Source organism: Ceratotherium simum, unplaced genomic scaffold, assembly GCF_057802395.1.
Source record: "Ceratotherium simum simum isolate JZ-2026a unplaced genomic scaffold, ASM5780239v1 HiC_scaffold_59, whole genome shotgun sequence".
In the NCBI taxonomy this organism is placed as follows: domain Eukaryota; kingdom Metazoa; phylum Chordata; class Mammalia; order Perissodactyla; family Rhinocerotidae; genus Ceratotherium; species Ceratotherium simum.
Genome location: NW_028261275.1, coordinates 40,621 through 65,291, shown reverse-complemented (window position 1 = coordinate 65,291; position 24,671 = coordinate 40,621). Strand labels below are relative to the sequence as shown.

At 46.2% G+C, this 24,671-nt stretch overlaps 1 protein-coding gene across 1 annotated transcript in view; it reads right to left on the bottom strand.

Moving 5' to 3' along the window:
* Positions 1 to 15,370: 15,370 nt before the first annotated feature.
* The window catches only part of LOC101405656 (insulin receptor-like), a 45,635-nt gene continuing 36,334 nt past the window's right edge, over positions 15,371 to 24,671 (bottom strand). Inside the window, 3 exon segments of the mRNA XM_087428498.1 lie at positions 15,371 to 20,395; positions 23,379 to 23,513; positions 23,830 to 23,959. Coding sequence (XP_087284624.1) covers positions 20,041 to 20,395; positions 23,379 to 23,513; positions 23,830 to 23,959 — 620 coding nt within the window. The 3' untranslated portion in view covers positions 15,371 to 20,040.

The following is a 24,671-nucleotide window of genomic DNA, read 5'->3' as shown; positions in this document are numbered from 1 at the left end:
ATGGACCATATCAAAGAGCTCATTTGCCTTAGGCTTCTGTTTGGGTTGGTCAGTGGGGAGCCCAGTTAGGACTTCAGAGGGCTGGAGGAGAGTGACTCCATGCCATGACTATATCCCTGCAGGAGAACTGGGGACCGGATGTTACCCTTGAGCTCTTCTCAGCCCCTGTGGTGCAGCTGTCTCCCCTTTGCCCACTATGACCCCAGACTCACCCCCTCCCCTCACCTTTTCTTCCTTGCTCTTCCAGTGACTGAATATGCAGTATCCCTCTTTGGTTTCCCTACACACTAGTCCTGTTAACATGAATCATTCTGGCCTAGTGACACATCAGTGCACGGAGAGCATAATGAAAAGTCTGTATCATTTCCTACAGGGCCCCCAAATAATCAGAATTCATCACATTGCTGACCTCACCTTCCACCTCTCTCCTATTTGCTCCATCCACTGTAGCCATACTGGTCTTGCTGTAGCTCCCTCACCCCAGCACAGTTCAATGTCAGGGTCTCTGTACTGCCTAGACTGATATCCCCCAATGCAGCCACATGGCTCACTCTCAGTTCACTTAGGTCTCTGCTCAAGTGTCCCCTGAACGGAGAGGCTTTCCTTCTCACTCCAGATACGTGAGCAAGTCTCCAATTCCCACATTTCTTATCATTATTGGGAGATATCGTCTCAATAGCACATATCACCATCCAATCAACTCTATATATACTTATTTATTTGACTAATATTTATTCCATCCCAACTCCCACTAGGTTGTAAGCACCATGATGGCAACAACTGTGTGTCTGATCCATTACTGTAGATCTTGTGCCACAAACCATACCTGGTACTGAGGCAGTGCTCTGTAGCATAGAGTTTAAGAGTATGGACTCTGGAGAGAGACCATTTGGTTTCAAGTCTAGACTCTACCACTTAATAACCTGCTCACCTCAGGCAAGTAACATGTTTTGTGCCCCAGTTTCTTCATCTGTAAAATGGGAACATGAGAGTGCCTACTTCGTAGACTTGTATTAAGGATTCAATTGGTTGATATATGTAAAGCACTTATGAAACTTCCTGGTATATAGGAAACACTGTATATATATTTCATCTTCTATTGTGAATTAATTAAAATTTTTTGTAGGAATATGCCAAGCAAAAGAAGCCAGACAGAAAGGAGTAAATACTATATGATTCTATTTATATAGGTTTCTAGAACAGGCAGAAAATAATCTCTGTTGAGGGAAAAAATCAGAACAGTGGTTGCATCAAAGTGTGAGGTGAGGGAGGTGAGGCAGTAGCTGGGATTGACAGGGAAGGGACAAGAAGGAACTTTATGGGGTGAGAAAAATGTTCTATATCTTGATAGAGGAATAGGTTACACAGGTGTATGCATTTCTCAAAATGCATTAAACTGTACACTTAAGATCTGTACGTTAAACTGCATGTAAATTATACCTCAATTTGCATCAAACTCATTTTGCTAAGCGAAAGAGACAGAAAGCCATATGTTGCATGATTCCATTGTATGACATTCTGGAAAAGGCAAAACTGTAGGGAAGGACAACAAATCAGTGGTAGCCAGGGGTAAAAGGTGGGGTATGCAAAGGAGCAGCACAAAGGAATTTGGAAGTGATGGAACTGTTCTATGTCGTGGCTGTGATGGTGGATACACATCTCTATGCATCTTTCAAATCCTGTAGAACGGAACACGCCAAAGAATGAATATTACTACAGGTTAGAAAAAAGACTTAATCCACCAGGTGGCAGAGGGATTACAGACTATAACAAATGAACCTGACTGTATTACAAATGAATGACATAACCACACTGATGTGCATGGAGAAAAGCCAATTTACTTTGGAAAACTGTATTTTGACCAGATACTATAAGGCTGAAAACAAAAGAACTGTCTAGAAATCTTGTGCTCTGGTTCATAAATTTGTTTCTCAGAAAGGTATGGGTTAGCAATTCTGAAACCAGTTTATGTGTATACTAGGGTTGAACAACTAAAAAAATATACTGTAGATCGTGAGAGCCAGTTTCTCGTTGTCAAAGAAAGACGTTACCAACAGGAAAAGAGAGAAGGCTTGAATGAACACTGGGTGTTGGATTGGAATTGGAGGTATCAGTTTGGACATGTGGTTTTTTGATGGTTAGATGACGATGACGATGATTGATAGATAGATAGATAGATAGATAGATAGATAGATAGATAGACAGACAGACAGGCATAGATGTGTGTGTATGCATGAGATGAGGTAATACATATATTTCCAAGCTCTGTCAGCAGAAAAGACATAGAGGCAGTGACACTCCAGTAGCCATGAGTACACGTGGCTCCCAGATGTTGCTTTCTAAATGCCATTCTCTAAAAAAAAAAAAAAATTGTGTCAAGGGTACCAGGGTTCCTTGGCGAAGTGATTGATTCCAGGGTTATGACAGAGAAAATACGAGATTGTCCAGGAATATCTGGTGGTGCCGTAAAGTCAGGAAATGCTCAAAAAGTGGCGGGTCCTGGTTGAAAGAACACAGGTGCCAACCCAAAGGATCTTCTAATGGAGAAGAAAGAGCCAGAGAGAAGAAGCACCAAACATCTGCCTAAAAATTCCCGTCAGGTCTTTGAATAATGGATCTAAGCTGTGCACGTGCAGACGCTGGGAGGCTTAGCAGAGAATAGCTACTGAAAGCTGAAGATTGTGCAGAAATTTCAGAGGACACACACGCTGGGAATTGGAGGTTGGTTTGTGGACTCATCGGAGTGGAGTGACCTTGGGAAAAAACCCTGAGTTTCAACTAAGACCCTAGAAATGCCACACCCCGATAAGTACCATACCCTAATAATAAGGGATACACCTAATGAATAAGTATAAACGTGAAATAGACCTGGCCTTATAAAATTTAAAACCTAGTCTTCCTGGGCTCAAGATGGTCCATTAGTCCCATAACTGCCTACCATGACAAGCTGGAGCATCCTCATGGCATGGTGGATGGCTTCCCCTAGAGAGGGAGCAATCTAAGAGATGAAGGAGGAAGCTTCAGTGTGTTTTATGACGTAGCCTCAGATGTGACACACTGTCATTTCTGCAGCATTGTTATTGGTCACATGAGTCACTGCTGATTAGTCTTCCAGGGACCTGGTGGGACAGAGAGAGCCCAGGGGACCCGGGAGTTTGGCGGGTAGAGGCAGAAAGTGGCAAACTGTGGCTGCGAAAGCGGAGAAAGCCGAGCCCAGGCGGAGAGAGCCTAACGAAACAAACTGAGCCGAGGAGCGGCGGGGAGAGGCGGAGGGAGCCGAGACTGGGCGGAAAGAACCGAAGATGGGAGGGCAGGGAACTGGGAGCCGAGACTGGGCGGAGGGAGGCGAGGTTGGATGGAAAGAGCCGAGGCCTGCAGGGAGAGCCGAGTGAGCCGAAAAGCGGCGAGAATCGGCGGAGAGAGCCGAGCCAAGCCCCTGCTGGGGAGGACTGGGGACCCTGGTGGTGGAGAGAGGGTCCTGCTGAGGCGGAAGCGAGGATGGCGGAGAACAAGGGCGACCTTCCAGGCTTCCGAGCTGCCCCAAGCGCCCCGCACGAAGGGCCGTGGACGCCGGGACAGCGGCGTGTCCTCCGCCCACGACGAGGACGCGCGTGTCCCCGCGGCTGGATCCTCCGGACGTGATGGCCGCGTGGAGTCTGGCGCCGATGTCCGCGGTGGGGACTGACCCCTGGGGGTGCAGCCTCTGACCCTACATATTCGCATTCATGAATAGGAAGGGTGACAGGAGATATTGATTGTTGGCCACCGAAGGTGACAGCGGGACCAGCAAAAGATGAACCAGAACAACCCCAATGCCTATCGGTTGATGACTGGATAAACAAGATGTGGCATCTCCATACATTGGAGACTCGTTCAGCCTTAAGAAGGAATCAAGTACTCATGCCTGCTACAGTGGGGATGAATCTTGAAAACATCAGGCAGAGTGAAAGAAGCTGATCACAGAAGACCACATATTGTAGGATTCCATGTATGCGAAATGGTCAGAATAAGCAAATCTGTGCAGACAGTAAAGGAGTGGTCGCCAGGGGCTGAGAGTGAGGACACTTCCTAATGTCCCCTTGCCCAAAGCAAGTTACAAGGCCAAGCCCACCTAGTGGCAAAGTGGGATGGTACTACCAAAACACACAGATGGAGGGAGAGGACTGACGTGTAGCCATTTTTGCAATCTACCACACATAATTTTAGAAGAAAATTAATCTGAGGTATTATTCATATTTATGTATTTGTGCATTTGAATGCCTAAGGGTCGTTGTAAAAGCCAAAAGAAATGTAAAGCAATAAATTAATTGAAGATGTAAGGTAAATTTAGTTGGTACTTAAAAGTCAGCCTGCAAAAATGTGGTAGTTTAGGGGCCAGCCCTGGTGGCGTAGTGGTTAAGTTCACCTGTTCCTCTTCTGCGGCCTGGGGTTCGCAGGTCCAGAGCCTGGGTGAGGACCTACACACGGCTCATGAGGCCATGCTGTGGCAGCGTCTCACATATAAAGTAAAGGAAGATGGGAAGATGGATGTTAGCCCAGGGCCAATCTTCCTCAGCAAAAGGAGGAGGATTGGCAACAGATGGTAGCTCAGGGCTAATCTTCCTCACCTAAAAGAAAAAAAAATGTGATAGTTTATTTGGTGATAGCTAAAGGATTCGGGGCTTCTTTTTGAGATGATGAAAATATTCTACACTTGACTGTGGTGATGGCAGCTCATCTCTATCAATATACTGAAAATCATTGAACTGTACACTTTAAATGAGTGAACTGTATCATATGTGAATTATATCTCTTAAAGCTATCTTAAAAATTAAATACAAAGTGAGGCTGGCCGGTGCAGTGGTTAAGTGCATGCACTCAGCTTCGGCGGCCTGGGGTTCACAGGTTCAGATCCTGGGCGCGCACTGACACACAGCCTGTCAGGCCATGCTGTGGTTGCGTCCGATATAAAGTAGAGGAAGATGGGCACAGATATTAGCCCAGGGCCAATCTTCCTTGGCAAAGAGAGGAGGATTAGCAATGGATGTTAGCTCAGGGCTAATCTTCCTCGGCAAAAAGAGGAGGATTAACAACGGATGTTAGCTCAGGGCTAATCTTACTCACTAAATAAATAAATAAATAAACAAACAAATAAATAAATAAATAAATAAATAAATAAATAAATAAATACAAAGAAAAAAATGGGCCAGAAAAAAATACATTTGCTAGGACAGGTTTTATTAATCAGGAAGGAAGGTTGTAGGCACAAAGGTGCTCAGATCCAGCCTAGCTCTGAAGTGTAGAATTATTCTCAGGAACCACCTGCTGGCTTCCAGGAGATAGGTGTCACACATTAAGTGTCTCAGTGCTAGGCATTGGTCACCAGTCACTAGTCCTATCCTTCCTACAACTATAGGAGATGAAACTCCCCAGGCCCCCAGCAATGGATGTGGCTGTGTCACTTATTCTAGCCAGTGAAATATAAGCAGAAGACTGGGCAATTCTCCGGTTTCTCTTCTCTCGCTGGTACAATCCTGGACTCATAGACCTCAGGCTGGAATCTCTGAGACTGAATCCAGAGAGAGAATACTACACACTTACAGCCATTACCCCAAATTTGGTGGGTGGCCCTGAGGGTCTGTGCTCTAAGGATAAACTGGGAATTGGCACTGATGCTCTAAATGGTAGGAGGACCAGAAAGAAAACACCAGTTCCTCATAGAACTGACAGATGGCTTTTCTGGAAGGAGACCAATGGCTATATCTGGGTGGTGGCCTGTAATAGTGTTTTAAAATGTACCCGGGTTTTGTTTAATCAGGTCTGGTAAGATGATAGACACGGAGACAACTACTTTTGAAAGGAGAGTTTATTACTCAGAGTTCCCAAGAGGAGAGGGCACGCCCACTGTGCAGGGCCACACGGGGAAGCGCCAGGGTCGGTCAGGAGGTAGAGAAGAGTGAGGGGGAAAGCAGGGCAGGAGCCTTTATTGTGGTTTCCATCAGAAAGGCAAGGCAGGGTAAGCAGTCTTCAGATTGGCTAGTTTGAGTAATTTCAGGGGCTCTGGGCTATAGAGGTGGTCCCTAGTTGTCCTGGGACAATTTGGGGCAGAAGAATATTGGCGTGGTGTGTGAGAGTTAGATACAGGAGGTGGCTGGGGGTATGGGCTCTGGATTGATGTGAAAGGCATAGGCAGGCTAGGAATTAGCTAGCCCTGGGAGGGCCCGTCTCTTCCAAGTCAGCAAGGCCCCAAGATGTCAAAGCATCATCAAATACAGAAAACAAAGAAACATGATTAATATAAACAGACCCTTCCTACACCACTTCAGAGCCTCTCAGCCTTACCTGTCTCTTGTTCCAGCTGTCCCTGCAGCAACCGTTTCTGCATGGAAGAGGCAAGCTACCAGCACCTGATTTAAACATCTATAAAAAGTTGGGGGTCATATAAAAGAAGTTCACCCTACACTCCTTCCTCCTAAAAACAAAGAAACGTGAAAGAATTCCAGAGGTCAGTATTCCAGAATGGAACACGTCCCTTCAAGTACCCCCTGTGTCTTCTCCACAAGATCCCTCGATTCCTCAACTTCTCCACAAGCCTGGATCCTGGACTGAATACGACATGGAGCAGAGCTACAGCCAACCTGCGATGGCCATGCAGCGTGAGCAAGAAAAGAAGCAATTGTTGTTGCAAGCCACAGAATGTGGGGCAAGAAGTGAGCCAGGGGGAATAACGTCTTCGCCCTCCCTCTCCTCCCTCTCTCCACCCTCCCCCCTGCCGGGTCTCCACCCCGATGATGAGGAGAAACAGCATTGTCAGAACCCACTGGAAGCCAGGGGGCAGGGGTGCCTGTTGAAATCCACATGGGTCAGCCTTCCCGGGGCAGAGAACAGGGTGAAGAAGCATGGATAGTGGTCCTGGAGAAACAAATAGAAGACATCAGCTCAGCATTTGATCCGAATCCAAACTTCCTTTCCGATCAACAGTGAATAAAATAGGCATATGTATGACTTCCCCAATGTGATAGAAAATCATATAAACTCACACTTCAAGAGCCAGGCACTGTGCTAAGGGCTTTCAGATATTAATGCATTTAACCTTCACAGCGTCTCTGTGAAGAAGATATTGTTACTCCTGTTTGCGGCCGTCATGGGAGGGCACTGCTCAGATCTCCCCTCAGGAGAACCTGTTGTGTATCAGCAAACTGACAGCCTCCACCTGCCGCATCTTCAGACCTGCTGCAGCATTCATGCCAAAAGCCGCATCATCCCTCGGCTCTTCCCAGCGGATGACAGAGCCTGGCGGGAGTACCAGAGCCAGGCCATTTCTGCCCAACGCAGGACTCCTCCATCAGGCAATATTTGCTCTGGGGCACCCCTCAGCCTGGCAGAGACTTTCTCAGACCCGCACTGAGAACAACCTCTGCCCCCTCTCCCTTTTATCCGCACCTCTGATTCTGTTTTGGTGTCTGCTTTTTGGAGGACCTGAGCTATGACGCTGTTTACAGATGAGGAAATTGAGACATGAAGGCGCAAAGGGGTTCAGTGATTTACCCAAGGTCACACAGCTTGTAAGGGATTCAAAATCTGACAGTCTCACTCCAGGATCAGAACTCTTAACCATTCTGCTGTGGAAAGAGAGAGAGAGCATGAGGGAACCAAAACAAAATCCGAAAGGATTCTCATCATCATGATTTTTTAGTCCCTCTAGTTTATTTGGATTAAGATTTTCTGCTGCTTTGATCCATTTTCCCAAAGGCTAACAACAGTAAAAACATCTCAAGTGCCCTTATTTTTAATTCCACAATACGCACTGAAGACGGTAGTGTTTCACCCCCCTAAATCCACAAACCAAAATGGTTCCTTTTCCCTTAAAACCAAGGGTAGCAACCAGTGAGGCGGTACTTTCTATTTGTAACCTGTAGACACTGATCCTTCTTAGGGTACAAATTGGTTTGCTGACCCAGGAAGGAGTTTCTTTCTCTTTTAACATACGTGTCAGCTAACCAGAGGACACATACCCAGAGCTGCAAAATGCCAAATAAATTCCCATCCCCCTTATCACCCTGTGCACCAAGATAATGTACTAGAATTCCCCTTGTGACTTTCACAAAATAGGTACAAAACAAAAGCAAAAAATGAGACTGCTCTGTATAGTCGTCAGTATGCAGAATGTGAATTTGCATTTTTTCTGATAACAGGCGGTCCTAACGGACATGGGTGCCTAAAAAGAAACGGATCGTAGTATGGCGTCAAGGAAGGAGCCTTGAAAACTGGTTACAGTGTATGGGAAGCCCCTACATTTCAGGCCTCTTTCATTGCTCACAACCCAGACAACAAAGCAAAGACAGTTAGTGATTGCAGTGAACTCTCTGTTGGCGCTGGCCCACAGAATCATCTCCTTTTCATCCCTCCATGGGCTTTTCAAGCCCCCCCCTTTTTTTGTGTGTGAGGAAGATCAGCCCTGAGCTAACATCCATGCCAATCCTCCTCTTTTTGCTGAGGAAGACCAGCCCTAAGCTAACATCTATTGCCAATCCTCCTCCTTTTTTTTCCTTTTTTCTCCCCAAAGCCCCAGTAGATAGTTGTATGTCATAGTTGCACATCCTTCTAGTTGCTGTATGTGGGACGCTGCCTCAGCATGGCCGGAGAAGCGGTGCGTCTGTGGGCGCCCAGATCTGAACCCGGGATGCTGGTAATGGAGTGCGCACACTTAACCGCCAAGCCACGGGGCCGGCCCCTTCAAGCCCTTTTTAAAATGATTCCCCTGGTGGCTAATGTATGTCCATCTTCTGAAACCAATGATAACCAATTAGACATTTCAGCCAATTAGCATTTGATTTCTTTCATCCTCCCATTAAGTACAAGAAATTGATCTCCTAGAATCCAACTACAAAAGTATTCTCTCTGAACAAGGGAAATCTCTTAAACATCACAGACATGACAGCCACTACATCTGTGACCACTGATCGTCATACTGAGCAATGGAAAATCATAATGGTTACTGTTTCTGTGATTATCTTTTTTTTTTTGTGAGGAAGGTCAGCCCTGAGCTAACATCTGCCAATCCTCCTCTTTTTGCCGAGGAGGACTGGCCCTGGGCTAACATCCATGCCCATCTTCCTCCACTTTATATAGGACGCCACCACAGCGTGGCTTGCCAAGTGGTGCGTCTGTGCGTGCCCAGGACCTGAACCGGCGAACCCCAGGCCGCCCAGCGGAGCACATGCACTTAACCACTTACACCACCAGGCCGGCCCCAAGTGATTATCTTATTTAAAAGTGTACCCCCTCAATCCTCCCTGTAATGGACTGAATGTTTCTGTCCCCCCAAATTCATATGTTGAAGCCCTAACCCCCTAGTGTGGCTGTATTTGGAGGTGGGGCCTCTAGGGAAGTAATTAAGGTTACACGAGGTCGTAATGGTGGAGCCTTGATCTGATATGATTAGTATCCTTAAAAGGAAGACACTGGAGAGCTCTCTCACTCGCTGTCTCTCTCTCACCAGGTGCCACAGAGGAAGGCGGCCATCTGCATGCCAGGAAGAGAGCCCTCACCAGCATCTGAGTCTGGGACCTCCAGCCTCCAGAACTGTGAGAAAATAAGTTTCTGTTGTCTAAACAACACACTCTGTGGTATTTTGTTATGGTGGCCCAAGCAGACTAATACACACCTTATCCACTTTTCCTCTGTTTTTCTCCTAGCACAGATCATTTCTAACACACTATATAGTTTACCTAATTATTTTTTCACAGTAAGAAATGTAGAAACTTAGATGCCTACAACTGAAGAAAAAAAAACCCTGAAACAAATGAGGTCAATATCCATCTTAAGAAATTACAAACAGAACAATACAATAAACAAGTAGAATGAAGGCAATAATAAAGAGCATAAAGCAAAAAAGTTTAAAGGCTACAATTGAGAGGATTATCAAAGATGAAATTTGACTCTGAAAAAAAAACTAAGGAAATTGATCCCACTTCTAACATGACTGATGAGGGAAGAAAAAATGACCAAAATAAATTAGAAATGGAAAGTGGCGGGCCGGCCCGGTGACACAAGCGGTTAAGTGCACGCGCTCTGCTGCGGCAGCCTGGGGTCTATGGGTTCGGATCCTGGGCGTGCACAGACGCATCGCTTGTCAAGCCATGCTGTGGTGGTGTCCCATATAAAGTAGAGGAAGATGGGCATGGATGTTAGCTCAGGGCCAGTCTTCCTCGGCAAAAAAAAAGAGGAAGATTGGCAGATGTTAGCTCAGGGCCGATCTTCCTCACACACACACAAAAAAAAAAAAAGAAGGAAAAAAAAAGAAATGGAAAGTGGGAGATAACTGCAGAGATTAAAAAGAGGATGAGAGATTAGTTTGACTCTTAGCTCCCAAATTTGGAGAAGTTACACAGCAAGAACCAATTCCTAGACAAACACAACTTGCCAAATGAGACCAGATCCACAAGGTGGCACTGGAAAGGTTGGTATTGGGGCCTTCCAAGTCTAGCCAGGGCTTTGTTTCTGAATCTTTAAGGAGTATGGGCTAGGACGGCCCAAGGCAGAGGATCTGGGGTTTGCACGTGTCATCCTGCACCTTTGGGTCACTCTCAGGGGGACGGGGGACAGAAGAAAGAGCAAGACTGGCACATGCACCCCCATGTTTATTGCAACATTATTCACAATAGCCAAGATATGGGAACAATCTAAGTATCCATCGATGGGTGAATGGATAAAGATAACGTGAGATATATATATTTATCTCAGCCATAAAAAGAATGAAATCTTGCCATTTGGAACAACATGGAGGGACCCTGAGGGCATTATGCTGAATGAAATAAGTCAGACAGAGAAAGATAAGTGCCCCGTATGATCTCACTTATATGTGGAATCTAAAAAACACACAAAACAAAAACCAAGCTTAAAGGTACAGAGAACAGATTAGTGGTTGCCAGAGGTCAGGGGAAGGGTGGGTGAAATGGGTGAATGGAGTCAAAAGGTACAAACTGCCAGTTATAAAATAAATAAGTCATGGGGATGTAATGTACAGCATGGTGACTATAGTGAATGATACCATATTGTATATTTAACTGTGTATGGTGACAGATGTTAACTAGACTTATTGTAGTGATAATTTTGCAATATATACAAATATCGAATCATTATGTTGTACACCTGAAGCTAATATAATGTTATATGTCAATTATACTTCAATTTATTTATTTATTTATTTATTTGTGAGGAAGATCAGCCCTGAGTTAACATCCAATGCCAATCCTCCTCTTTTTGCTGAGGAAGATTGGTCCTGGGCTAACATCCGTGCCCATCTTCCTCCACTTTATATGGGATGCCGCCACAGCATGGCTTCACAAGCGGTGCATTGGTGTGCGCCCGGGATCCGAACCGGCGAACCCCGGGCCGCCACAGCGGAGCACACCCACTTAACCCCTGTGCCACCAGGCTGGCCCTATACTTCAATTTAGAAAATAAAAGAAAACTGGAATCCATATCAAAAAAAAAAAAAAAGACTGGCATATGAGGATGCCTTCTACCAGGAGCATCATGATGATGTTGATGCCTATGATGAATATTAGCTACCACTTAGCAATGACACTCTATGTGCCATATGTAAAATAACTTAATCTGCAAAATACCGGGAATCAGGTCACTATGCTACTTTATTAGTTTTCTATTCCTGTGTAACCAATTTAACAACTTAAAACAACGCACACATTTATTATCTCACAATTTCTGTGACCACGAGTCTGGGCACCACTTAGCTAGGTCTCGGGGTCTCTCAAGACTGCAATCAAGGCATCTGCCGGGCTGTGTTCTCATATGGAAGCTCAACTGGGGAAGAATGTGCTTCCAAGCTCATTCAGGCTGTTGGCAGAATTCATTTCCTCGTGATCACAGGACTTGATGATAGCAGCTTTTTACTGGCTGTTGGCTGGAGGCCGCCCTCAGGTCCTGGGGCCTGCCACGATTCCCTGCGTGTAGCCATTTTCATAGGCAGTTCACAGTAGGATTGTTTGCTCTCCAAGGCCACCAGTAAAATCTCTCACTCCAGCCTGCTAAGACGGCCTCTTACATAGTGTTCCATAATCATGGCAGTGGCATCGATCATCTTTTCTACAGTTGATTAGTTACAAGTAAGTCACATATCCTCCCCATACTTAAGGGGAGGGGGTTATACAAAGATGTAGGCATCAGGAAGTGGGAATTATTGACGGGGGGGGTCACCCTAAAGTGTGTCCACCACACCTATTATCCCCAATGTGACAGGTCAGAAAGGGGGATCTGGTGATGTTCCTTCCATCCCCGAGGCTCAGGTCCCACATCTGTGGGACACAGTGTTATCTCAAGCATTCCACAATGTGAGGTTCATGAATGACCCCATGCACCATGGCACTCGTTCCCTGAGGCTTGAAAATGTGTATTTATCAATAGTAAAAATAATAATAGAGCCATTTACGTGTATTGAGCTTATACTGGGTGCCAGGCTCTGTGCTTAATGTCTTTCCAGTCTTAATCTAATCTCACAACAACCCTACAGTAGAGGTTTTGTGATTATCTCCTTTAAAAAATAGGGAAACTGATGTTTAGGGTGGTTTAAGGAGTTGTTTAAGATTGCCTGGTGAACAACAGACCAATTCACAGATCTCTAACTTTGAAGCCTTGTTGTGAACTAGCTCAGATCTCTGTGATACCCTTAACCATGGGAACCCTGCCTTCCCCTTCCTCTTTGACTTACTGTTCAGCACTCCAGATTTCTCAGGGCAGCCATGCAGGGGCTGTGCTCAGAAACCTCACAGGGGCTGTTCCTCGTCTCTCCCTAAAGCTGGAATGCCAGATGTACCCATAGGTCTAGCAAACATCTTGAGATGAAGCAACTTGCTGTGTGACCTTTGGGAGCTCACTGTCCCTCTCTGATTCAATTTCTAAATCTGTCAGTGACAGGCTCCCTGGGGTCCCAACATCTCACAGTTCTGGAGGCTGGAAGTCTGAGATCAAGGTGTTGGCAGGGTGGGTGCCTTCTGAGGCTGTGAGGGAGAATCTGTTCCTTGCTTCTCTCCTAGCTTTTGGTGGTCGTTGGCCATCTTTGGTGTTCCTTGGCTTACAGAACCATAACCCTGATCTCTGCCTTCCTCTTCACATGGCCTTCTCCCTGTGTGCGAGTCTGGGTCCAAATTCCCCCTTTTTATAAGGACACCAGTCATACTGGATTAGGGGCCCATCCTGCTCCATTATGACCTCACCTTAACTGAACTCATTACATCGACAATGACGCTGTTTCGAAATAAAGTCACATTCTGATGTACTGGAGGTTAGGACTTGAATATATCTTTGGTGGGGGAAGCAGGGGAAGACATGATTGAACCCATAACATGCATTTAGGCACAGGGGCCAGGGCTTAGTGCCAGACACTGGCCAGTCTTCAGATGTGGCTGCTCCTAGGGAGGGGGCATAACCTTGGACAAAGAAGCTCCCTTAAGCCTAGGAAGTTCCAGGAGAGGGCTGCAGTCGTGAGCCCCCAGAAGACGACCCCCCTGGCAGCTGGAAGAGTGAGCCCCTGAGTTCTGAAGAGGTGAACTGGGTGGGGCACCACAGCGTTGACCGCAGTGGATCCACCAGAGCCTCCACAGCAGCACCCTGCAGTGGTGTCCTGTGAGGCTCTGAGTATGACAAGGGCTTCTAGAGGTGCTTGGGGTGTAAGAATCTGGGTGAGTGACCTTGAGGGCACAATCGCAGCCAGCACAGTCAGCTTCATGGGGATGAAACCGTGCCCCAGGAGATGGGTCAGCAGCATCCAAGAAGGCTGGAGATCAGCAGCTGGAGAACTTGGACCTCATCACATGTAGTCAAGACCACCCGCCAACCCTGTCAGCTCTGTTAAGAGTGTGACTTCCCTTTTCTGTGCAGTACTTTGGAGACACCAAAGCTTTCACGTGCTTCCTCTCGCCTGTGCACTACACTGGTGACAAGGGTCTCATTTGTCATGCAGCACACACTTGGGGCAGAGCCTGGGCCAGAACTCCAGGCTGGGGCTCCCGGAACCCCGCTAAGCTGCACTGATGTCACCTGGCCAGGAGTTTGAGGAGCCTGAGTGGCCCCTCTGGGCAAACAGACCACCCACCCACCTGCTCACTCTGAGCTTGAAGAATCCCTTAAGACTCTTTCCTGGGGAGAAAAGCATTTTCCATTTTCCAAAGGGCTCCTATTGAATTTCACAAACCAACAGAGGCACGATTCAGGCTACCACCACTTCCAATTAGCAGTGAGGTCGATTTCTTGGAGAATGGGGAACTAGAGGGGTGTGTGGGTATGGGAGGGACATCCTGGAGGAAGCATGAAGGATAAATGTTAACCTCAATTGACCCTCACTACGGCCATATGAGGTAGGGTCTATCACCTTCAATAAGAGAAGGGTAAAGTGAGAAGTGTGGGTGACTGTTGCAGAATTGGCTCCCAGTTGCTGCGCATCTCCCTGTATCCAGACTCTCAGGGGGTCCCCCACATGCCATGCTGACTCTGGGCTCATCCATGTGACTTACTTTGGGCAATGGAACAGTAGCAAACACCACACAAGCAGATCTGGAAAGCGCTCGCATACTGGAGCTTGATCCCTCATCTTACTGGGTATGTTGCAACCACCCCCTGATGAACAGGCCCCAGCCAGCCTCCTGGAAGATGAGCCTTCCCAGCTACCCCAGCAGAGGCCCCGGACACAGCAGTGAGGCTGTGACCAGGAGAACCATCCAGCCAACACACAGAACTATGAGAAATAAATGTTCGCTGCTGAAGCCACTAAGTTTGGGGGCTGTTTGTTACACAGCAAGAGCTAACACATGAAGTGTGTGTCTTGCTCAAAGTCACACAGGTTGCTGAAGGTGGGGAGTCTGTCCCCTTACCCACTACATTCAGTATTCAGCTCAAGGACAGCTGTTTAAAACCTTCTTTCAGTCTCTGGTCTCCTGCTGGCCACGCACCCTGGGGACAGGTCCACGCTCCCAGGATGATGTTAAAAATATTTAGCATGGAAGTCTCCAGCATCTTGGAATAGAGCAAGGCGCTGGAGGTCCTCTGGTATTCTTAGAGTGAACCCTTTAGTGTCTAGATCATGGAGAGGTCTGGGTCCTTGAGGTAGCAGTTAGTTGCCAACTGGTATAGAAAGAGTTCAATATTTAAACAGCTGGTTCAACTGTACAGGTATGTACCAGCGGATTGTTGGCCATGCTGGTAACAATATTTAACATCCTGCTTCATTGTTTTGAAGAAACCTAGGGGTTTGTCCCCTCTCAAAACAGGTACCCACAACTTCCCAAGAGGTTTCCGTTAACACAGCCCACCCTATAGCCACAACCCTACACAGTTCATAGATTCTTGCTTGGACACCACACAGAGACAAGAGTATTCTCAGATAATTTATTCAGAATTTTAATATAAACAGGTAATTATCCCATATTTTACATGCAGAGCAATTACGATATTCAAAAAAAAAGGCATATTCTGTACATGGCGCTACTTGGCTCTTGTAGGAAAACATTGAAAAAATTATAATCGAGCTTTTGGTGGGTTTTGTGTTTCCGAGTTGTTTTCCGCATAAGCCGAGGCACTTTTGATCCTGCACGGCTGACGGAGGATGGGAGGAGTCTGCTGCTGACACGCGGGGCCGAGCCCACCCAGGCACACAAAGTAGAAAGTCTGAGCAAGCCATTCCTGAACGTGTACATGGACGCACACTCATTTGGAGGGTTATTCCTTCCTTCTCAAATGGGACCAAGAGCCTCAGATTCCTGATCTGGTTTTTAACAAGGACTTTTACGGCCCGTACCCAAATAAAAATTCGGCTGGAGGCTGGTTCTGGACCTTGACTGGAGATCAAAAAGTCATTGTTTCCCTCTGTTCCTGGGAGAACCCTAAGAAAACATTCACCTTCAACTGCAGCCCCTGAATAGTCCATCACATTCTTTCGTGCATTTTGAGAGAACAAACGCCGATTTGCCCTTTCCATTCCCAACCTCACCTCTGGTGTAAATCAATATCCTGAAGAACATTCCAGAAGGTTTTCTGAATGGGGCATCATTCTACACATACCATTTATATAAGATCAGCACTTCCCTGTTCCCCACCCCCAACAAAACCATAATTTCTGAATAGCCTAAGGTATCAAGGACTCACCAAGAGGCATCCAAAAGATATTGAACCCCAAAATTCCACCCACCACAAAGTAGAAAAATGATTTTCGGTGGGACTACAGCACATTCAGTCACTCAGATGGCTAGCATGGGCCGTGCTCTGATGGCATTCCTGCCCATTGACCAATGTTATGAAAGCTACAGATAAATACCTCCCCACCCAAGAAGCGCATTTATGGCGGACCATCTGCTCTGGTGGGAGATAGTGGAAGATCTGTCCATCAGTGGGTGACAGTCTCCAATGGCCATGGACTATATGTGCAGACCCTTGCATCAATTCCTACATTTTCTCTCAGTTGTGCTTAATGTCTATCCAGAGAACCAGCAGCATTTCTCTCTTTCTACTAGCTTAAAATGACAGAAGAGCACCCAGGACAGCTCTCAGAATATGAACATTTCCACACGTGTGTTTGACATCACTGGTCCAGGGAAAAAGTAACACGTTTGGTATTCTCCTCCCAGAAGAAGAAACTACTACATGGATTTCACCACATTAATGAAAAGGGTTTTAATAATAGTGAGACATCTTTAAAAACAAACAACAAAAAGCATCAACCTAAGCTGGCTTTGTTGCTTTTTATGTAACCCATCACTACAACCCCCAGGACAACCATGACTTTCTCAGACCAAAGTCCTGTTGTTACACAGTAAACGTTATCTGATGCAAAAGGAGTCTTGTGACCCAATGGCTGCTTTCCCTTTTCACTGCAGCAGCAGAGACAGCTGAATGAAGTCAGTGAAATCCCATTTACACAAGGCAGTCCAGCACTCTACAGTACCTCTCCAGAGCAAGCGGAGAAAGGAGAGTCTGCAGGAGCAGTGCCTAAAAGGATGACAAAGTTTGCTGAATATGACAACAGCCCTGCTCACCCTGCCCAGACTTACACATGGGTTCTCAAAGCCCCACGAGGTCAAACAGTATTAGCTTAAGGTCAACCAAACCACAACACTGGGGTCTAAGGTTTTGTTGCTAAAAAGTGCATTCAGCACGCTGGTCGATTTTGGATTGGGATTTCTCAACGTGCCCCCTTCCCACTTGAAGAATAAAAGAAGACACTGCATGGGGTGTTTGTGTGTGAGGTTCCCATGAGTGTGATTTATTCCACCTCCAAAAAGGATCTCAGGCTGAAAGGAGTGGGAATAAGCCATGGAGAGCCCAGGGCACCACGGTGCTCACTTCGGGGGGATGCAGTGAACAGTGGGGATGCTGGCTCTGCACCAAAGCCTGTCTTTGCCCCAGTGAGAGATGGAGCATCCACTTCTCACCAAAGAAGAGAAATTCAGGTCTGAATGCCCCCCACATCAGATACATCATGATGGCCTGGAACTAGGGTCATGTTTGGGAAGCATGGTGCCAATGGATGGAGGATCAATAAAAGAAAAAAACAAAAAGAAGATTAAATTCAGAGAAGAATATAATCAGCCAGAAAAAGGATCTATGCTCACACACGAAGGCCACATTTTATCCCCACTCCCTCCCTCAAAATTCTTACTGGTCCCTGGCATTCGGAATCAGCTCATACAGATTTTCCCTGATTCAGATCGGATCCAGGCAGAATTCTGAAGTCTCGAAGATGTCCGTTATTGAATCACATCCTAACGATACACTGAGGTAGACTGTGCTGGAAAAAAAAAAATCATTACCCCACATCACCTGTTTATTTTTCTTTGATAAAAATTTACATGCGCTCCATTTTGTACGAAAGTGATTTTTACAGTGATTTTTATATATTAAAATAAATAATTTTTCCCCTAATATAAGAAAGCCTTTCTGAATTAGAAAAATGTGAAAATTGCTGCTAGTGTGGTATACAGCCGCTACAAATTTCCTATGAAAAGAACAAAATATCTAGCTCTACGTGTTTTTTAATTTACGTACAGACCCTCTTCTATGTACAAAATAAATTTGGCGAAAATAACTTCTGTACTCTCACTCCTTGTACCCAATCACTGAGGTTCCCCAGAAATATTTTACACGCTGTAATTTCTCAAATCATATAAATAAGATAGCAATAGGCCATTGGGATTTGTGTCTACCTGTGTTCTTAATCAAGAATTGAGAAGGCTCGGAGGTCACCATTACATCTCTATCCCATTCTGAAGCCCACAACTCGTAAGAGAAGAGAAGGAAGCAATCAAAAACTTTCGAGAAAATGCACTCAGAGATAACCCGTGGGTGATGATTTTGACAAACCAAAGTAATGAGTTCACCGTGTCCTTTATTTGAGCAGCTGTGGTTCTTTCCCCAAAAGGAAGAAACTACGGATGCACGCCCATACGGAAGTTCTCGGTAGCGTGAAGGTCTTGGGCGGTTTCTCCTCCAGACTCGAGTCTCTTGGGGATTGCAACAGCATAAGCACCTGACAGTTCTGCTCAGGCCCCACAGCTGGCCCAGCTGAGGTCACTGGGCGCAGAGCAGCTTTCTGGGATATCAGTTCTGAGGACAGTTGGACTCCGAGGGCGGAGGGACCCGACAGGTGCCTCTCACTTCATATTGCTTAGTGTTCTCAAAGTCCTTCCGTGCTGTCGCACTTTAGGATCTGATTTTGTTGTGTTTGCACAATAACTGCAGGACGTGCACACCCAGTTGAGGAAGCACGCGAGGTACACACAGGGAACCAGATGATCAGAGAGCCACAAGTGTGTCTGAAGGCAGGGCTCAGCTCCAGGTGGCTGCCAGCTTTCCCCAGCAGAAACCAAACCGTCCATCAAACCCAGTCGCCCACACCCTCAGCGTGGCTTCACAACATCCAAAAGGGTTAGCAGCTAACGTGGCTTTATTCCCAGAAAAATGGATGCCTTTAAGACCAAACAAATTGGCCACCGGTGCCTTGCTCCCTACCATGCACAAGCAGACGAGCCCTCCCCCCACCCCGGGAAACAGTTAATAACTTAGGAGGCTGATGCTGGAGATTTTTTAAAAATTAAATATGTTACAAATATATTCTCAAAACTCTTCATCATTTCAGTTCTTTTTTTTTTTTCTTTTTTCTTTTTTATGTCCTGGCTTTGTTTGGTCTTGAAAAGATCCATTATCACTCCAAACTACTCCCTTGGCTCCCGAAAAACATTTTTCACCAAAGTTAAGGGAGAGAAGACTCCTGAGGCTAAGATTTGGGACACGAGAAGAATCTGTCGAGGGCACAGTCTCCCAGTAAATAAGAAGGAAGGAGAGGTGGGGATCAAGAACTCACACACTCGAGAAGAGCGAAACCTTCATGAGCCGATCCCCGAAGCGTCAACTCAGCACGAATGCTCTGCACACACACGCACACCAGCCATGTCTAACCTGGACACACATGCACGCCACACACGTGAACCACAGGCGGGGACTGCAGATACTTATCAAAAGAACAAAATCAGCAGCTATTGGTCAATTTGAGGAACTGATTTTGTGAAGGAAAATTAAAAAATCCTTCAGCCCAGATGAGAAAAACCTTGAAGCCCACTCCGTGAAGCTTGGAACTCCACTGGAACCGGTTTTTCTTCTTTCTTTCTTTCAAAGTTTTGTTCCACAAACAAGTTTTACATTTTATACTGTAGCTCAGACACCAGCAAAAAAAAAAAAAATGTTTGTAAAAATTCTGTTTTCTTTCAAGCTACTAGAAAAAAAAATAACAACATCCTGGCTTGAAACAGCCCGAAAAGACGGCAGCCACGGAAACCCCCTCCTCTCTACGTTCACAGTTAAATTCTCTGACGACTAGTCAATTGGCAATCAAACCCAAGTGTTTTAAGTCACAAGATGAGCAGAAATGGATAGTCATGATCTCTGAGCTCCATTTGACACTATGGCAGATTCGCATGCGAATCCTGAGGTTTCTGGAGGCCTTCAAACCAGAGGAAAGTGAAGACTTGGAACCCTTCTCCAAAACAGGCGCCGTTAGGAAGGATTCGACCGCGGCAGAGTCAGAATCCGCCCGTTTTTCTTGCCCCCATTCATGTGAGTGTAGGGGATGTGTTCCTCGTAGTTCCGCTTTAGACCCAGCGAGGACCCTCCATCCCGGCCCCCGGCCTCCTCCCTCTGGGGGTGTGAGGACCGATCCAGGGGGACGCTCTCCATGTCCTCAAACTCCATCTCCAACTCCTCGCTCTCGGGCGCCTTGTTCTCCTCGCTGTGGAAGAAGGAAACTTCTGGAAAGCTGGGGTGCAGGTCATCCTTGAGCAGGTCAATGATCTCCAGGAAGGTCGGCCGCATCTTGGGATTGAACTGCCAGCACATACGCATCAGGTCGGTGCTGTGGGACAGAGGGACAGGTCGGGGATGAGTCCCAGGGGTCCAGCCAAGCGGCCCCCACCCCACCCCACCCTTGTGGCCCACACCCAGAGGTGACAGGGGCTCACATCAGACGGTAGCCATGTGTGCAGGCAGCAGTCAAGCAGAAATAGCAATTCTATGGGTGCTGAAAGCTGGTTTTGAAAAGAGCACCAAAGAGGTGGCCTCGTTGCAAAGCCAGATCAAGAAGGGTCTCTCTTGATGTTACCACATGTTGAAGACCATGGGTCATCATTTTATATATCCCTGCACCTGACAGCTGCAGCTGTGTGGACTGAACCTAGAGGGCCAGCTCTGAGTGGCCATCCTGCAGAACCAGCCCTCACTCTCTCGAGGGCGGCAGGAGGGGGTTACGACTTTACTCAGCCAAGAGCACACAAGACACTCGCTGAGGGCTTAGGATTTCCATTTTACCTCTTCCTTTCCCCATTGTAATTTCTTCTAGGGCAGGGGTTGGCAAATTTCAGCCCATGGACCAAATCTGGCCCCCTGAGTGTTTTTGTAAATAAAGTTTTATTGGCATACAGTCATACCCATTCATTTATGTATTGTCCATGGCTGCCTTTGAGCTACACAGCAGAGTTAAGGAACTGTGACACAGAGCCACATGGCCCACAAAGCTGAAAATACTTACAGTCATGTGCCCCATAACGACGTTTCGGTCAACGACAGACCACACATACGATGGTGGTCCCATAAGATTAGTACCACATAGCCTAGGTGTGTAGAAGGCTGTACCATCTAGGTTTGTGTCAGTACACTCTATGATGTTCGCACAATGATGAAATCGCCTAACGAAGCATTTCTCAGAACACGTCCCTGTTGGTACGATATGGCCCTTTACGGAAAAAGTTTGTGGACCCCTGTCCTAGGGCCTACTTAATTTCCTTGGTCCTGGAACTAGAGCTGGCTGCTAATTGGCATGGCTAGGAAGGGACCTGCATGGAGCAATGTTTAGAAATAGTTGACTCAGAGTTTCCAAATAACTCTGCTTCATACCTTTTTTCCTGTGAAATCTCTTCGAACTAGGTTTTCTAAATTGATGTCTTATTCTTTTGAGGATCAAACATCAAAATGGTCTCTCCCTATGGACTTTTCAGGAGGGTAAACGTTTTTCTTAAGAAACCATGATAAAGGACTTTATATGTAATAAATGTCCACTGTAGAAAGTTAGAAAACACCCAAAAAATATAGAGAAAATACAGCTTGCACACAACTCTCAGATATAACCTCTTGTCCTTTCTACCTGGATACATTTGCAAATGTAATATATACACATTTTTTTTTCTTTTTTATGGTGAGGACAACCAGCCCTGAGCTAACATCCGATGTCATTCCTCCTCTTTTTGCTGAGGAAGACTGGCCCTGGGCTAACATCCATGCCCATTGTCCTCCACTTTATATGGGACACTGCCACAGCATGGCTTGACGAGTGGTGCATCTGTGTGCGCCCAGGATCTGAACCTGCGAACCCTGGGCCGCCAAAGCAGAGGGCGCACACTTAACTGTTGTGCCACCTGGCCAGCCCCCACACTTTGTACACTTAATTTTTTTTTTTTTGTGAGGAAGATCAGCCCTGAGCTAACATCCATGCCAATCCTCCTCTTTTTGCTGAGGAAGACTGGCTCTGAGCTAACATCTATTTCCAATCCTTCCTCCTTTTCTTCCCCCAAAGCCCCAGTAGATAGTTGTATGTCATAGTTGCACAACCTTCTAGTTGCTGTATATGGGATGCCACTTCAGCATGGCCAGACTAGCGGTTCGTCGGTGCGCGCCCAGGATCCGAACCCGGGCCGCCAGTAGCAGAGCGCACGCACTTAACCGCTAAGCCACGGGGCCGACCCCTACACTTAATATTTTAACATAAGCTTATCCACTGAATTATAAAATATTTTTATAAGCATCATTTGAAATTTCAATTGCTACATCATATCAATTTATCAATTTACTTGGCAATTCTCACATTATTGGATGTTTGGATCGTTTCAATTTTTTTGAGACATTAAATAACTTTGCTCTGAGTAGCTATTACAACAGGGCGATAAGTCGTTATCTAGCTGTACCATTGCAAGCACTGGGTATTAAAACTCTCTGTTTCGTTTTTCCTTCCTTCCTTCCTACCTTTCTTTCTCTTTCATTCCTCCTTCCCCCCTCACTCTGTCCCTCCTTTCTTCCTTCCTTTCTTTCTCTCTCTCTCTCTTTTCCCTCCCTCCCTCCTTCCTTTCTTTTATTGCTAATTTAGGAAGATAGTACTTTCCTTTATTTTGCTTTATATTTATTGGACTATTATGAGGCTGGACAATTTTGCACGAAGTTTAATAGCATGCATGTGTGTGTTGTCTATTTGCTGCTATCACAAAAATTTAAAACAAATATTGGGAGGGGATATGTAATACATATCTCTGAAAAACATTTTTTAGTAGTTATGCTTACTGATTTATTTTTTTCCACTTTTATTGAGATATGATTGACATGTAACATTGTATTAGTTTCCTGACAAAATGTTAAGTGTATAAAGAATAGACAGTTCCACATAAGTCTCCCACCCCAGCTCCCCAGTTCCCTTCTCCCATGGTAACCACTTCTGTCGGGTTTATTGTACAACCTTCCAAAGATATGATAGGTAATAAAGCATGCATGTAAAGATAGGATATGCAAACACAAGTACGTATGTAGACATGATATGCAAACCCAAGTGTGCATGCAAAGATACAAGCATGCATGTAAAGATATAATATGCAAACACGTGCCCACATATAGGCATGATATGCAAACACCAGTATTCATACAAAGGGCAATCCCTTTTTTTTTTAATTTTGTTTTAATTTATTTATTTTTCCCCCAAAGCCCCAGTAGATAGTTGTATGTCATAGCTGCACATCCTTCTAGAGGGCAATCCCTTTTTAACGAACACCTGACACACTGCACACCCTTTCTATACTTACACTCTCTCAGGACAATTGTCAGGTTGATCCAGATACCCTCCATCCATGACAAATTTCAACACCTGCTCATTAGACAGGCCTTGGTAAGGCTGTTCCGCCAAGCTGGTGATTTCCCAAAGGACCACACCGAAGGACCTGCCAATGACAGTTGAGAGTAATAACAAAGAAGCCGTTAAAACACACACACACACCCCTTCTTGGTTTACTAGAACCTGATTGGCCAGTGCATTAAACAATTCATGGTGCGGTTCAGAAATGCCTGTAAGATTAGTCTCGATAGGAATGTAATGGCAGCTGTGTGAGGGTCCTCACACGTGACATCCTCTTCATTGTCTTGACGGAGAAGCCACGAGGAAGGCAGGTTTTAACTGCCCCCTCTTGCTGGTCATACTCATAGAGCAACCTGGAATTCAAGCCCAGCGTCCCGTCTGCCAGCCCACGCACGACTCACCACATGTCGGAAGAAGTGGTAAAGACCCCGTCCTTCAGGGATTCCGGTGCCATCCACCGCACGGGGAGCAGACCCTTGCCTCCTTTCCGGTAGTAATCCGTTTCGTAGATGTCTCTGGTCATTCCAAAGTCTGACAACAAACAGTTCACGTGCTCTTAGCCTTGAGCCTGTGGCCCAGTGTCCATCCCTCACAGAGCCCTCAGATGGGCTCGCCTGCCCCAGGTGTATGTTCACCTGGGTGGCCAGCAAATCCAGTAAGAATGGATTCTGAGGGTACTCGTGGGGATGTGGAGGGAGAGGATGGGCCACCATTTAAAGGGAAGGAAAAGGAACCATCAAGTGGCAAAGAAGCGACGTTCCAACCTGCAGCTTGGGAATCCCATTCTTGGAAAGGTTTCCTTCCCACCCATGACCTCACAGGCATCCCAAACCAAACTTCTGACTCTGCAGCCAACCTACTGTTGCCCATTGGAAACGGCCCCATCAACCACCCAGCCACCCAGCCTCCCAGGGTTAGGTCCTCCTTTGAACAACCCCTTTCCTCAAACTCTACATCCAAGACAGTTGCAAGTCCTGCCCACTCTCTCTCCACATCCCTCTCTAATCCATCTATTCCTGTCCATCACCCTAGCCCCATGAAGGCCCACCGCCGTCTCTCACCCACAGGACCCTCCCTCCATGCTGACCCTGACAGCCCACTGCCCAAGAGAAGCTACATAAATAGGATCATGTCACTTCCTGTTTCCCATTGCTAATGTAGGATAAGGTCTTTCTGGATCATAAATAGAATCACGTCACTTCCTGCTGCGCCCTGGCTGTGTAGATAACGTCTGGATGACTTA